Source organism: Alosa pseudoharengus, unplaced genomic scaffold, assembly GCF_046254945.1.
Source record: "Alosa pseudoharengus isolate Yale_2024_CS ecotype anadromous, Long Island Sound unplaced genomic scaffold, YU_APseudo_1.1 YU_APseudo_1.1_scf_4, whole genome shotgun sequence".
In the NCBI taxonomy this organism is placed as follows: domain Eukaryota; kingdom Metazoa; phylum Chordata; class Actinopteri; order Clupeiformes; family Clupeidae; genus Alosa; species Alosa pseudoharengus.
In genome coordinates this window covers 34,533,143-34,549,759 of record NW_027468774.1, presented here as the reverse complement: position 1 = coordinate 34,549,759, position 16,617 = coordinate 34,533,143, and the positions used below count along the sequence as shown (strand labels likewise).

At 41.6% G+C, this 16,617-nt stretch overlaps 1 protein-coding gene and 1 long non-coding RNA gene across 2 annotated transcripts; one reads left to right on the top strand and one right to left on the bottom strand.

Annotated features, from left to right (window-relative positions):
* Positions 1 to 12,780: 12,780 nt before the first annotated feature.
* On the top strand, positions 12,781 to 14,126 carry LOC143102424 (fatty acid-binding protein, adipocyte-like). The gene is made up of 4 exons (XM_076265988.1): positions 12,781 to 12,971; positions 13,203 to 13,378; positions 13,481 to 13,582; positions 13,957 to 14,126. Exons 1-4 carry the CDS (start codon positions 12,899 to 12,901, stop codon positions 14,008 to 14,010), a joined length of 405 nt encoding a protein of 134 aa, XP_076122103.1. The 5' UTR covers positions 12,781 to 12,898; the 3' UTR covers positions 14,011 to 14,126.
* Positions 14,127 to 15,584: 1,458 nt separating this feature from the next.
* Positions 15,585 to 16,617, bottom strand: LOC143103224 (uncharacterized). Its single transcript, XR_012982754.1, has 2 exons — positions 16,537 to 16,617; positions 15,585 to 15,698 (listed from the first exon to the last, which is right to left on the bottom strand). It is a non-coding gene; the product is annotated as an uncharacterized LOC143103224 (long non-coding RNA).

Sequence of the window (16,617 nt, the reverse complement as noted above, 5' to 3'; positions counted from 1 at the left end):
ACGTTATTTATTATGTAAAAAAAAAAAAAGAAACTCGATTGGGGGCCCCCTGGTGGCCAGGAGGCCCCAAGCAGCCGCTTAGTTCGCTTATGCCTCGGGCCGGCCCTGGTCATACGTATGATTACTGTGAATGTGTGTGTGTGTGTGTGTATCTGTTTGTGCACATGTGTGCACATGAACTGGGTTAACATGACCCCTGGAGGCAAATATACGGAAAAAATGGTCATCCTAGGTCCTACAGTTCTCAAGATATTCACAGAGAACTGTGTCTGGCCTACCCTCCTTTCGGGGGGTCCAGTCCAGCGGGGGGGCTACAGATCAAAACGAAAAATGACAGTTCCATGCTATCCATGTGGGGGTACATGCCCACCAAGTTTTGTGTACCCCGGTCTTTCAGTGTCCCGGGAATCCTTGTTGATGTACGTCACTATATGTACACATAAATTGTTTTATTGTAAGGCCCCCCATGAACGAAAGTACACAAAACTTGGCATGCATTCGGAGGGTGTCATAATGATCCTACACTTTCAATTTCGTGCAGTTTTGACCATGTCAGCCAGAGATATTGTGATGAAAACACCTAATTTTTTGCTTTTTAATTTTTAACTAGGTGGCGCTATACATGAAATAAGTGGTAATGGGATGGGTTGACATGGCCCCTTGAGATCAACATACAAAAAAAAGGTGGACCTCCTAGGCCCTACGGTTCTCGAGATATTCACAGAAAACTGTCTCCGGCCACCTACAGGCCAGTTGGTGTATAGTAACATAAATTAATTTATTGTGTGGCCCCCCATGAACGGAATTCCACGAAACTTGGCGTGCATTCAGAGGGTGTCAAAATGATCCTACACTTCCAATTTCGTGCAGTTTTGACTATGTTAGGTCACAGATACCTGCGATTACAACACCTCATTTTTACTTTTTTGTGTTTAACTAGGTGGCGCTATACATGAAATGAGTGGTTATGGAATGGGTTGACATGGCCCCTTGAGATCAACATACAAAAAAAAAATGGTCCTCCTAAACCTTACGGTTCTCGAGATATTCACAGAAAACTGTGTCTGCCCTATCCTCCTTTCGGGGGGTGCAGTCCAGCGGGGGGGCGTAGCATTTCTATCAACTACTCGTGCAACTGTATTTAAGTCGGGAAAACGTGGATGTTTTTGATTAGTTACGGCAAAGCCCGCTAGCATAGCAACATGCTAACACAGTCCAGCCGCGCACCAGAACGTTTGAGTGCACGTACCGACACGGGAGAGGTATGACTCAACTCGTGAAAGTTAAGGTAAGAACATATATTACTACTGACATTGGGTGGCGTGTTCCTTTAAAAGTGTATGTTCTGCTCTTTCAATGGGTTGTCTCTGTTCATTTTCAGCACTAGAGGTTGCGGAGATATTCAAGCAGTTTAGCCTAATTTGGCTTTCTTTGAGAAAGAGATTTCTACAGCAGAAGTTTGCGCTCCAACAGATGCTCAACTGAACTAACATAAACAAAATGCTGCAGATGGACTAAACCATTTGGCGCAATAGCAAGGGGTGGGTGAGACCTTAGTCTTTTTTTTTATATAAAATGTAGTCAGTCAATCAACCAAGTTATTCAGCCAATACACTAACTTTACATTTTATCCGACATGCATTATGAAATTTAACTAGGAAATGAAAATATCCAGGTAAAATAAAATATATTCCAGACTTTTCAAGGGCCCTCTCTCCTTTGGGCCCCTATAATCAGTAGTGGTTTTACCCCCAGTCCAACGCCCCTGGGTGCAACCCCCAGACCAAAAGGAAAAGAGGGAGACCACGTAACACCTGGTGAAGGACCTGGAAGGATGAAATGAAGAAAGGAGGACAATTGGCAGACCATTGATCAAGCAGCACAGAACAGACCCAGATGGAAGCAAATTGTCTGTGGCCTATGCTCCACATAGGAGTTTAAAGGCATAAGTCAAAGTTGGGGAGTTCCTGGATATTGCATGCTTCAACCTACTTTGTAAGTGGATGTTGTAATTTGAATTTTGTGGTTACTGCATGTGAAATGTAGACTAGGACATCTTCCATTACATTTGTTTTTAACTGATAAATTCAGATATTCACATTTGACCACATTTTTATATGCTTCCGTCTGGAGATCATTTTAAATTGAAAAACTTGTCATATAGGCCTACAGAAACACAGTTTTGCAATAATTCTTACTCCAGTTCACTATGTTCAGAAAAATGTGTTCGTTCAATTTTTTTGGGGATTAGTATATATTTTTGGAAATAAAAAAATATGCTAAGCATAAGATAATTTTGGTGTTTCTTGCCTTAAAGTTAAAATGAAAGTAAATCTGAATTAAAAATACATTTCTCCCAGTCAGAGACCTTCTCCAAAAGTGTGTTTTTCATCACTATATGAATTATGGAGTTTCTTGAATAAACTAGATGTACCGCATACTGGTACAAAACACACATAAGCAAACAATAAATCACGCTTGCAATTTGTCTCCATGTTCTACTCCATCCCCTACTCTTGCAACTCATGTAAGTGTGTGTGTGTGTGTGTTTGCTTCTGTGTGCATGTGTGCTCGCTCATGAGTCTGTGTATGTGTGCATCTTCATGCGTGTGTTTGTGTGCAGTTTATGAATTCTAGGTAAGGTGGACTGCGCCATCCCACTAAACATTAGACGACTGATGGATGTGCAGATCATGTCTATATTGTGTCCGTCGGTCTAAGACCAATTCTGGACGTCTACACGACAAACTAGGTCCGCTATTTGGACGTCTAACCATGACCCCACTTGGACGTCAATATTCAGGGGACCGAAATTGGATGAGCAAAACGATATAGAAAAGTCGTTTGGACATGTCTTTGCACAGTGGGATGCGGTATCGGATTTTTAAAAAAGGCCTTCAGAACATGTTTGATGATGGTGGAGGTTATTGTCCAGTGTTTATAACAATACCAGTGGTATTAAATGGTTCCTAGAGTGTTGATGAGTGTACATATTGTGAATGTGGATAATACAGTGTGTTTTTTGAATGTTAAAAGTTGCAATTGGTGAATAAATTCTTTTGAAAGGTGGATAAACTCTAATAAGAGGTGGATAAACTCTATTTCTGAAATTTCAGAGGTGGATGAACTGTGTTTACTTGCATTTAGCCTCCACTACATCCCTGGTGTGTGTGTGTGTGGGGGGGGGGGGTGTTGGTGTGTGTGTGTGTGTATGGTGTACTGGTGTATGTGTGTGTTGGGAGTTGGGGTTGTGCCTTGTATAGTGTATAGTCATATACCTCTGTGTGTGTGTGTGTGGGGGGGGGGTATTTTGTGTGTGTGCTTTTTGTTTTTGTGTTTGTGGGGGTATAATGGTATGTCTGTGTGTGTGTGGGGGGGGGGGGCAGGTAACACACCCATCTGGGACCTGAGGGGGGGGGGGGGGCAGGTAACACTGTGGGCTGATCTGTAGCCATCTGGGCTACCTAGCTAGCTAATTTTGTCCTCGGGTGCCATGGTGGCCCTACTTGGGTTAGCCCAGATGAGTTGATGATGGGTCCTTTATGTCCTTCATGTAGGGCCCACATGTGTAACCTAAGTTTGACCCATCTGGGGCCCATGAAGGTTGTTTGTGGGCTGGGTAGCCCAGATGGGGCCTATTGCTCATTTTGTCCTTGGTTTCCATGGTGGCCCTAAATGGGTTATGCTACTATCCATTTGGCTCGCACTGCCCAAGTTGTACGTGCGAATGTGACGTAATTGCCAGGTTTGTAGCACTTTAGCGTTCCTGATTGTCTTTGTGGGAAAGAACATGGATGCCACCACGGCAGCAGCTGTCTGTGCTGAGCGCTTGCCTAACACTTTGTGGCTCATCTAAACAAGCTATGATTTACACTTGCATTTATATTCCAGCCTCATCACACATACAATTTTAATTTCAAGAAGTGCTGTGCGTTTTTCTCTAACCATGAGGGGGGCAGTAGATATTGTTATTGTTTGCTACATGATCCTCTTTAGCAAACCAGCCTGAAAACAAAACGTTGCATTGTATTGCACGCACAGCAAGACCATGCAATGCATACATTGGTGACTGGATTAAAGCAGTAATGTAATCAAGTGTGTAAGAGCATTTAAAATCGACATTAAATCGTCCAACGTAGTCAGTCAACGCAGCCATCTTTGTTTTCAACTGGTACGTTCAGCTCGGTGCACTATCAAGAGCCACAAAAGTCTGTGCACTTGCAGAAAAGAATTGTAACTGTAGGACAACTTTTTGTGCGTAGAATATTGATTTGTAATTGTAGAATATGTTTGTAATGGTAAAATATGTTTAATTGTAGGATGATTTGTAGCTGTAAAACCGATCCGTACCTGTAGAATAGATTTGTAAGTGTAGGGCATATTTGTAATTTTGACAATTACTTGTACAGATCATTTTTAAAGTTACAAATACAGTTTCAAAACGTGATACAGACATACACAACTTTTGAGTCTAATATTCTTCCATATGTGGTGGCCTGCTAGATGTACTTAGTACAGCCGTGGCCTACTGGTTATAGGCTTCGGGGTTGGAACCGAAGGGTTGCCGGTTTGATCCCCGACCAGTATGAAAAATGTGGGCGGGGGAAATGGCTAAGCACTGCTCTCCCATGCCCACATCCATGGCTGAAGTGCCATTGAGTAAGGCACTGCTCCCCGAGCACCGCTGTAGCAAGGCAGCACACTGCTCCGGATTCGTGTGTGCTTCATCTCACTGTGTGTTCACTAATTTACGGATGGGATAAATGCAGAGACCAAATTCCTTGTTTATGCAAGTATACTTGGCCTATAAACCTGACTCACATTTACATATTATATAACACTATGTTTATCTTAAAAAAAATTTGAGATTTACAACTTCAAGATGAGGTCTTGACATGATCATTTCTGAATATATTGTTCAGAAGTATTCATTGTGGAGAGAAATACATGACATGGATGGAACCACTGATACGTTGTGCATGCTCAATACCTAACACACTCATGGTGGAAACAAAGTATGGTTCATCTCAAAACATAACAACATACAACTCCATATTCTACTGATCTTTAAACATAACACTTTAAGAAAACCCATGTGAAAACCTTTGGCAACACTGTTAGCTGTGTGATTATCTCAGTGTTCTTGGAAAGGCTCATGGGCACTCAATGAAATGGTGACACTTAAGGCTCTGGTATGGTCGTGCGTCACATTTGCGCGTGTCCAAGACGTGCGTCATTTTTGCCGTGGACGTGAAGCATACTCCAATTTCTGCTGTCCTGAATGCGCATTAAATCGTTAAGGTTAGCGCCTGCGCACTACGGATTAACTGTGATACTCTGCCCCACCAACTGGGGGCGGTACGTCGAGCCTGAAAGTAGGACACAACCACCAAAGAAGCCTGAAACGCCTGAAGAAAAGAAGAACGTGGGATGAGCATAGACAGTAAAAGAAATGGACGAACAGACTCCGTCGTTTTCAATGGGAGGGCACTGAGTCAAATAGAACGATTTTTCAGTTGGTCCCCCCAGTACTGCGCAGACTCACACTTAACTTCGTGACGTTAGCCATCAAACTGAATCTTGTAACTCATATGATAGATACACAGAAATTCTTCTCACACTTCCTTCGCCTTCAAAATGTATGTATTATTAATATCATCCTCACCAAGTCGTGTTAATGTTGAAGCTACCACACATGATCATCTTCAAAAACAGTCATGCTAAAACAAAACAAAAAAGTTATAGCCTTGAAGCTAATCTTCTTTCCACTTTTCCGACCTACGGTCAATCCATCTAAAACCTCTGAAATGATTAGTGCCGTTTAAAAAAAAAATAGGTTTACTTTTTTATTATTATTAGGTTGCCTCTGTGTAATGCTTTACCTTACATACGGTCGTGTATGCTAGGTTTTGTTTATGAGTTACCGTCATAGACAGTAAGGTGGACTGAGCTTCTTATCCAAACAATACGGTTATCTCCCTACGGCGCGAAAGAGAGATTACGTCAAAGCTAGCTTCCCTCCAACCGAACAAGCTAACCATTCTTCTTACGGGTAACCAACGTTACGGACGAGGTAGTGGAGTCTGTTTTGCCTTTGTAGTGTTTATGTAGATTACACAGAAGCTACAATATCGGCACAGGATATATGTTATATGAAGTTATGGTATTTCAAAAAAATCATAGAATGAATGTACTTCTATGGGAGTTAGCAGAGAGGTGGTCCCTCCAGCCTACGTCGATTCTTCTACTTCCGGGAATTCGCCTGCCCCCTTGGGGATGAGGCGAGGACTGAACGAAGGAAGCTGATGAAGGAAAAAGCACCACGAGTACGTTCGCCTGTCTGCTGGGAAGTTTGATAAGCTGGCCCATCGCATCGCTCCATTTATCATCCACCAGAACACACACAGCACATCTGTTGGTATAGCTGAGAGACTAGCTTAGCCTACTTGCTTATTAGGCTACTTAGCCTATAGCTAAGTGACTCGGTGCTGCAAGGGCAGCAATACTGGTGCGATAGCCTACAAAGTAAAGACATTTTTCTAAACACAGCATGGTAAGAAAGAGTTGTGCGTAAGTTACAGATGTCCTCAATTAAATTTGTATTGAGTCTTCACACCTGCCTTATACCAAAAAGTATGAACCAAAAACCTGTAAATATGACGTGTCAATAAAAGTTTTGAAGTAACTATTTGTGTTCATGTATAATGTCTCACTGTGATAATGGGTGTATTTAGAGCGAGAGAGCCTAGGTTATTCCTTCAATTATTATTATGATAATGCATCCGGTGTTGACAGGCGAGTTTCGAGATTTGAGTTCAGGAGTAGGCTAGGTGATAATGATTGCACCTGGGAGAGGTAGGCTACATTCCCTTTATTATTATAACCACTATGATAACGCATTATATACGGAACAGGCGAGAATGCATCTCGATCAGCAAGTGTTACTGGGTTTCGCCTGGGCGTTGTAGATAGATACCTTTAATTGGCTCTGGGTTTCGCGATTTGATTTCAGCATACGCTCATTTTTAAAAGATGCATTTAATCCGAAGTCATGTCTCTCTATGCAGGGAGTAGGGCTGTCACTCTTTATTCGAACATGACGTGAAATATCCGTAGTCGAACTGTAAACTAGATGTACCGCGTAGCGGTACAAAATATGACCGCCGCTCAGTCCTGCACATCCATTCCGCGAAAATAAATCATATTAATGAATTTGTCTCCATCTTCTACTCCATTCCCCACTCTTGAAACTTTTGTGTATGCTTGTTTGAAATGTGTGTTTGCACACATTCCGCACACAAAGTAGCCTACTGGCGCTGCAAAGGTGAATAGATTTGTTTCTGGGCCAAAAAATCTGTAACATTGTTATAAAACCTTTAAAATCTCTAAACAATCACAAGTAGGGCAGTTCATCACAGTCCATCCATTCCACTGGACTGATGAAAGGTACACCTGTAGGCTACATTGTATTTGGGAAAAGCAGAAGGTAGCAGCATAATGTATTTATTTATTTATTATTAAACAAAACAATCCCTGTCAGTTCCATGCAGTTTTCAACAGCTATCAAGAAGAGAGGTCATGTCATGGATTTTTGTGAATGTTTCTTTTTCTACATATGCATAAGTTTAGTCATCTAGTTCAAATGATATTCAGCTTTATTGTCAATGCACAAATGAAATACCAGTAGTCTAAAACAAAATGCCGTTTTTCCCAGTGGTGCAAATAACTGACATGTCCAAAGGGCCTTCATGAAATGCGTTGCGAGACTGTTCATACACATTTTAACGGGCAAAGTTGAAGAGCTACTCTCCGTTATTGTTTGTGCAAATAATATGCTGATTCATGTTCCCTTGCATTTTGCAACCATGAGGTCAATGGTTAAGCTCAATCTTTTGACGCAATCTTTTGATTTTCACCCAGCCTAGTCCATGGTAGGCGCCCGATAGAAATATTGTTTAATTTTGCGATTGAGATATCCACGCACTGGCGCCCCCCCTGCGACGTGTTCGCCCCCCGGTTTTAGAGCTATTCTAAATGCAAAAATGCATAGAGGGAGTTATGACAAAACCGTGACTGTTAACAAACTATAAGCTATATAAGGTAGGCCCTATGCTAGGCCTATTACACAACACAAATTGTCGCTGGGCTATGCTGGCGACCCAAATAAAATCTCCGTTGGAACCAATGGCTTACACCTTACAGTATCAAGCTGCCACCTCTTGGCGAAAAAGTTAATAGTTTTGCATATCAGTAGTAATACATTTCACGTAGCTGTGAATCACGGAAAGGGCGAATGAAGTGGACACTTCTAAACGGAACCCAACCCACTGTACAGTAGCTCAAGGTCTGTGGCTAAAGCAGCCATAATGAAAGCGTTATCATTGTTTGGATACTTCACACACACGTGTTTTTTTAATCGCATAGACTACAACTACCAAGCTGGAATCAAAGCACATCGACTCCCCTCTCACACCCTAAACACGCACTTCGAACAAACAAAAAGCGCCTCAGTCTCACGGAATAGCCATAGGCAAAACTGTATGGTAACGTTGGTACTAAATCATTCATCGCAAAGAATGATTTTTGTAGCACGTGCAACAAATATGTGTAGGTACAGCCCTGCCCTGAATACATCTCAACGTGCGCTCTAAAACATCTGGTTTAAATGGAGATTGTAGATCATCACGGGATCATAGACAGGTTATCTTTCAGGTAGCCTATATATTTTCCATTAAAAACCATCACGTAGCGAACGTGTTGTGGCTAACTCACTTAGCTCCTGTTAGTAGCCTAGGTTATGGTCATAAGCAAATGAGATGACAGTCGAAAGATACAATTAGTGCTGTTATCGATTTGCTTGGTAGCTTATAAACGCATTTATGGTTTTCTACAAATACATCAATAATCAAATTGGCCTCCATCACTCAACCATGCTAACGGTAACATTATTTTACCTACGTTCTGCTATTGATAGGATTAACGTAGCCTACCTGCAGTAAAAAACAAGCATGTCCGATAAACATTCTCAGATTTATTTCGGCTTCAAGAGGAAATGGGAATTACATGTCATGCAGAAATCATCCTACCCTTAGACGTTCTCTGCGGTAAACTACTGTAGCCTACAGTCTTGTCCTTGTAGGAAGCATAGTGTCTTTCCAACCCATTTAAGATTAACTTCCAACAAAATTACGTCTCACTGCAACGATGCGCCATCTAGTGGACAAACGACTACTTATCGCCAATACTGGAAATGCAGCCATGATGATGATGATGAATATTTATTTTGGTTTTCTTTTAATCCTACTGAATTTGTAATTATGTATCGGCCGTTCTAATACCGATAGTATGTGGGTGCCTGTGTGTGTGTGTGCATGTGTATATGTGTGCACCACCATCTACAGGCCAATGAGTGTAGAGTCACTAAATGTACACATAACTTAATTTTTTAGACCCCCCCATGGATGAAATTCTACGAAACTTGGCATACCCCCAGAGAATGTCAGGTTAATCATACACATAAAATTTGGTGCAGTTCTGAACGTCTTTACTGAAGAGAGGGGCGATTAAAGCAGAATGATATTGCATTTTCATTTTTTACCGGGGGGGTGCAAATCACAAATGAGTGATTATGGGCTAAGTTGATGTGGGCCCTTGAGACCAACATACCATAAAAATTTCTTCATCCTCGGTGCCACGGTTCAGGTAGTTATTGAGGAAAAACTGCATTTTTTGGGTTTCGGGGGGCCCAGCGCGGAGGGGGAGTGGCCCCCGGGGACCAAACGAAATTTTTCCGTAAAAGTCTAGTGGGGCTACATACCCACCAAATTTCATGTGCCCTGGTGTTTCGGTGCCCCGGGTATCGTTGACCAAAATTTCAGGAAGTAGATGACGGAAAAAAAAAAAAAAAAAAAAAAAAAAAAAAAAAAACTTTGACAATCCCTATATGACCGCTTCGCTAGCTTCGCTAGCGGCGGTCATAATAAACTATTCGGTTTTTAGTGCTGTGTAGCGCATTTCCCGGTGTTGACAGGCGAGTTTTAATTGCGGAATTTTACCAATACATTCATGGGTTTCATCAGGTCCCTTTCCACAGGTGTATTAATCAAGCACCATGCAGTCTGCATTGATAATCAAGATGATTGATTTTATACACCTGTGGAAAGGGACCCGATGAAACCCATGAATTGGTCATTATGTCTTTCTGGATTTGTTGAGGGTTTTTTGGAAATTTTTGTCATAATCTGTAAGTGTTTGGGATCATTTCAAGCCTAAAATTGTAATTTTTTAGTGTTCGGATTTATAATAAAATAACTTAATATCAGACCATGCTGCTGCCAGTTACTGTCCGGTTGTTAGCATACTAGCTAGCCTCTTAGCTAAGGTAACATTTTAAACGGAGAAGTGTAATTTCTTTGAAATGACAGCTAGCTGAATAACATTACTTACATTAGTTAAAATGGATAGTTTATACTCAAGTGAATTTGCAACAGTATATTAAGTTTAAGCGAAGTCCTTCAACTACTAGTCACTTGTTAGCGCATAGCTGTATTGCCATAGCTACTCCCATCCACTTGTATAGCATTTTAAGCTAGCGTTAGCTAGCTAGCTAGCTCGGTTCACATGACTAATTAAATTATTCATATCATGTCCTAAAGAATGATTCATTGGTATCATACATGATTATAGACAATAATACTGTGAACACAATTATGTTTATCTGTTCTTATTGCTTATTAAGAGAGAAAGTTTATTTAGTGACGTAAGGTGACCCCCACTTATGCAGACCGGAACTGTCCCGTTTTGCTCCCATAGTAACGAATAGACCTCTGAAGTTCGCCTACAAAAAAGATCCAAAACGGCCATCTTTGCCCATATAAGGAGATCCGGTTGTTAATTGAAGCTAACTACCTATGGCAAATTGCATTGCAAGTTAGCTCTGGAGTAGCAAACATCTAAGTGTGCCGCCTTCACTTACCGGAGATCACAGTATCCACTCGAAGGCAGAGGACAAAAGTGTGTTCAGGAAAACGTCTGCATTTCAGACTTTTTCATCCCCACGAGACTTTAACAGGTGCGATTATTCAAAATCCCCATGTTATTTTCCCATAGGAAAAATCGCCAGATACCGGATGTCAAAGATGGCAGCTTTTTTGTAGGCGAACTTCAGAGGTCTATTACGTTGCTCTATCTTGATAGTAACAGAGCCCGTTTACGGAGAGCCGGATCACTCCCTATTAACTCCATTGTACCTGCAATCTGCTGCAGTTCCGCTAGGGGCGATCACGAATAAGTGCAAAAACAATGGGGGTCTATGGAGCTAGACGGCTAAATGTGTCTCTTTCACCTGGTTGTCGTTGACAAATCAAAGATTGGATTGTGGTTTCTGCAAGATCAATATGGATTATAGGTCAAAAGTTGAATGAACGAGTACTTACGTCCTTTCGATTTCTTACAGGTTGGGTCGTTGTTGCCCACAACACACTAGCTTTCTGCTAATGAATGACGTCATTGACGCATTTGAAAGGCTTTTTAGAACAAATAAGTGACTCAAAAAATATAATACTCTGCGGTGTATATTTTCTCTGCCCCCTCTTTCGCATGCAACATTCCAATTTCTGGCCAAAAAATGATATCCCGAGAAAAGTGGATTTGAGGGGTACAGCTCCATAGACCTCCAGTCATTCTGCACTTATTCGTGAGCGCCCTCATGTGGAACCAGAACAGGAACTGCAACCAGTTCAGAAACCGGAAGTTTCCCGAGAGTGGCGGTTCTCCCCTTATTAGACATTCTCTGATAGTAATCAAGGATCTTTGGGCGCTCTGTTCCATCGTCGTTATGGTAACCAAACAAGTCTTCTTCTGTCTAGGTTTGTTTCTACGTTTAAGTGTTGTTCTTCTATGTGGTCCACCTACTGGAGGGGAGTGTTTACAGCAGTTCCATTTCACACATGCGCAGTCTACGCGTCACTTTGACGCTTGGTCTTAAATTTCGGTCGACTCAAAGACGCAACGCATGCTGTAAAAATGACGCAATTCTCGTCACGCGCTCACCAGTGCCGCGTGCGCAGGACGCAGACGCGGGACCGTACCATAGGCTTTAGGCATCCCATGTGTTCATTTGCTTTCGGGGTTCAGTAGATGCTTCGTGTTGATCTTACATGATTCTGTTGGATAAATTCATTGCTGTGGCAAAATAATATCTTTGATAAATGGGTCAGCCTAGACTTTTCCCTTTTCAGTACAGGTATAACATGCCATAGGCTATATAGATTTGTAGCCTCTGTATATTCATTTGGGTTGCCCATGTGGGACCCTAGTAGTACCCATGTTTGGTAAGTCCATTTGTAGCCCATGCACATTCATTTGGGTGGGGTGTATGTGTGTGTATATGGGGTGTATGTATGTGTGTGTGTGTGTGTGTGTGTGTGTGTGTGTGTGTGTGTGTGGGTAGCCTGTGTGTGTGTGTGGGGGGGGGAGGGGGGGGCACCATATTGACCCTGGAAAATGTGGACTCATAGATTTTCTGATTCTTTATCCTGTAAGGTTTCCAAAAATATATAGTTATTATAATCCCTCAAAAATTTAACGAAATTACACAAGGAAACTGACTATTGGCTGGTCAGGGGAATCTTGACATTATAATATAGGACACGATGCCATTAACCAGACTGAAGGCGCCCATGCCCTATCAGAACAACTTCCCAGTCTCCTCCTCCTCGTTGTCTGAGCCTGTGAAATCGTTGAACCCGCGTTTTATTGAATTGATTGGTTTTAAAGCTTAGAAAGTGTGAGGGAAGCTCCTTAAATTCAGGCGTGGCATTATAGGAAGCACTCTGGAGCACGTTGTAACTTGAATTTCTGTATACGGTTGCAATCGAAGTCGATTTACTTAAGCAAAATGGTTGAACAATTTGTGGGCACATGGAAACTGACAAACAGCGATAATTTTGATGAATACATGAAGGCGATAGGTAAGACAGTGGTTTTATAGGCTGCACATTTGTTCGTCTGGAAATGTAATGCTGACGTTCGTTAATGTGAAATACACTAACATTACCATGCTCAATTTGTCATAAATAGTATTCAACGTTACGTTACCGTTAATGTTAAGCTAACGCCTTGCGGACTAGACGCTGTTAACTGTGTGGCGTGGCAAGCAGGTGCAGAAGCTAAATTTTTATTTTTTTCTCTCCCGGATCTAGGTGTGGGTTTTGCTACCCGCCAGATGGGGAACCTCGTCAAGCCAAACTTGCTGATCAGCGTGGATGACCAGGGCGTGATCTCCATGAAAGCTCAAAGCACATTTAAGACGACAGAAATCAAATTCAAGTTGGACGAGGAGTTTGATGAAACGACTGCCGATGACCGGAAAACAAAGGTAGTTTCCCAAACCTCAATGTTGTCGACTTGTAGCCTAAGCTTGTTTTTAAAAACCGTGCTTGCTTTATTGACCGTGCCCGTGCTTTATTGACCGTGTTAGACCGTGATTACCCTGGACAACGGAAAACTCGTGCAGAAACAGACATGGGATGGCAAGGATACTACAATTGAACGATTTATTGAAGATGGAAAGATGATTGCGGTAAGAGCTGCCCTGTTACAATTGTGTGATTGCTAGCTTAGTCTTTTAATCGCATGCGTCATCATGTCATTTGACTGACTTGCTGGCAAGCTGCTTGTGGAGAATTTGCGCAGGTATCTTGCACATAAATGCATGCAGCACTTTTGGGCATCGATGCTCGCCCCTGCTTGTTAGGTGTCTTTAAATCCTGTGACCGCAATCATGACGCAGGGTTCATTTGCTGACCCAGCCCACTGCGTTTTGATAGTGCGCATCCGGGACATTTGCAAGCAGTTCGTGCTTTTAGGCAGAATCTTTTTCAATGTGTTATTTTTAATATTCTTGCTATAGGCAATTTGATCAGATGAAAGTAACTTGTATTTTTCTTGTTACAGAAATGCACAATGAAGGATGTGGTGTCTGTGAGAACCTATGAACTGGAGGCATAATCATTTTTCTACCACATCAAGTTTCATGTTTCTGGAAATCCGACCCGAGGTTGCTTATGGTACCATGTACACGCTATGTAAAACGTGCTTTGATTAAAATGTTCTTTTCGGAGTAATTCCGAGTGTGGTGTTTTTTTGTTGTTTTTTTTTCAGCCCCTGTTGCAACAAACATTTTGTGGCATTTACGCACGGATGTGTTGCAAGTTCTGGTTTAAAGGCAACTGTATAAAACGATCTGCACATGCAGTCCCTCTGAGACGTTTTAAGATTGGTGTAGGCCTACTCCGGGGCGGCCCCTCCCTAGTCACCCAGGCAGGTCAGTGGTCCAGGTCGGAACACCTAGCTAAATGTAACACGTCTCCAAAGCGCGTCGGTCACAGTAGGGCACCTACTGCTAAAGACATGGCATCGGCTATAGCTTTTCTCGCTGCCTACTGGGCTGTTGATTGGGCCTACAACGTTTTGTCTGCTAACGTGACCTGTCCAAGGCCAATTGCTTCAACACATCCATTGTGACTAGCCTGGCATGCATTGAGCAGTGACTCCACATTTGGCTAATTACGGTAAGTTAAATGTCGGAGAGGTTGAATTCAGATGTTTTTGAAGCCAACATTGTCCATTCATTACACTGAGCATTCATTTTCTGGTTCATTACCTCATTTACCTCACCTATATACAGGGGCGGATTATGAACTTTTGGGCCCCTGGGCCCAGATGTATAAAGGGCCCCCCACTATTGTCGTATATGTGTGGGGGGAATTTTACTTTGTTTGATGTGATTTCCTGTATTCTGGTGCATTTTGGGGATGGCCAATACTAAATTCAATCAGATTCATAGCCTACATCCTGATTTGTTGATATTGAGGCAATGATTCCATGCAAAGGCTTGGGCTTCAGGACCCCATGGGCCCGGTAGGCCCGTGCAGTAATCCATCCCTGCCTATATATGCTGCCTCCTGCGTGCATTTCATTTCTGGTCACAGCTGTGGTCGGTAATCAAATTAAACTATTGTATGCATTCACTAGGTTCATAGTAATGGGGTGTGTGTTCATACGAATAGTCCTACAGACTGGTTCGCCCATGCTACAAAAAAAAAAAAAACTACCACCTTTGCCCATATAAGGAGATCCGGTATCTTGCGATTTTTTTTTTTCCTACACTCTAAAAAACATTGGGTTAAAAACAACCCAATTTCAACCCATCCACTGGGTAAATAGTGGTCGAGCCCAGCACTGAGTTATATTAGCCCCGAAAATTGGGTTGTTCGGTTAACCCAATGAGTTGGGTTGATAGTCTAACCCAAACATTGGGTTATCGTAACAAAACTGTTAGGTTAAACCTACATAATTGTTGGGTAGGCTATTTTATACAACCCAGGATTTATATTATTTTCACTGTCATCTCTGGGTTATGCTGACCTAATTTATGGGTTATTCTAAGTATCTTATTTTTCTCCTTAATCCAATCACTATTAATTGATAATAATTCAAATAAATGTTTGCAAATCATTATTGTTACAATATAATGTTTTAAAATCCATCCAATGGGCAACAATAGCCATGCAATGAAATAAAACAGTTCGACATTTATTTATTTGGCAGTTTATTTTTTGAACAGATAGCTAGAAAAAGCTTGTGATACTTCCATGAAGGCAGGCAGATTCCACCGTCCGTTTTGGGGATCACCCCTGTGAATCAAAGAAAAAAAAAGAGTGCATTAATCACTGTTATTTACAGAACTTTATCTCAAGATTTTCATGAACCATTATCATTGAATGATGTTGACAAACATTAAAAATCCACCAGGAGACAAAATATTAGCGCAACACACTCGGAAACCATGACCACCTGTGCAGTTATAATAACTTGTAGCTTCTAGTTCTAGATGCTAACTACCGGGTAGCAGCTAACGTTATCTAAATGACTGTCTGATAGTGCTACTACAACCAGAGACCGTCTTCTCTGCTACAACCAAAAACACCCAGTAACGTTAAGTTACATGGCTATAATATGAAGCTACCCTGAATAAATTAATAAGATGTTGTTTGCCATTATTATTACCGTATGTGTGGCTTGTGAAGAGACTAACATTACCTTCAACTGTGTTGGCTAATATTAGCTGACAAACGTTAGCTGCAACCGTAGTCTAGGCTACAACCACCACGAAGCATATTTAATTAGCATTGATGCTAGCTATATCGTCTGCTAATGTCAACCAGCTTAGTATGCTCATTTTAGTTCGTTGTAAAAGTTCGTTTTGTTTCTGTCAGCAGTTCATACCCAGTGAACAAAGAACTATGTTTTTATGAGTCTGTCTTTGTGTATATTTAACATGAACAGTAATTGTAAGTTAATGTTAGCTAACGTTAGTTAGCATGAATGACACAATTGTTAACCTGTTTGAGGCTGAACGAAATTGGCAGGCAGAATATCCATTCATATCATGAAGGGTAGCGTCTACATCTCTGGGTGGACTTTTAAAATCAGTCTGGATAAAACATTTTAAAAAAAGTTAAAGATACATACCTTACGAAATCGCCAGATTTCCATTGCTTGCTGACAGCTGGTGGACTGGACGGTTGGAAGAATAACGATGTTTTTTCGAAC

Coding starts and splice junctions, on each gene's coding strand:
- LOC143102424 (XM_076265988.1), top strand. CDS start 12,899: ATGGTTGAACAATTTGTGGGCACATGGAAACTGACAAACAGCGATAAT. Junction 12,972..13,202: donor TGAATACATGAAGGCGATAG/GTAAGACAGTGG, acceptor TCCCGGATCTAG/GTGTGGGTTTTGCTACCCGC. Junction 13,379..13,480: donor CCGATGACCGGAAAACAAAG/GTAGTTTCCCAA, acceptor TGACCGTGTTAG/ACCGTGATTACCCTGGACAA.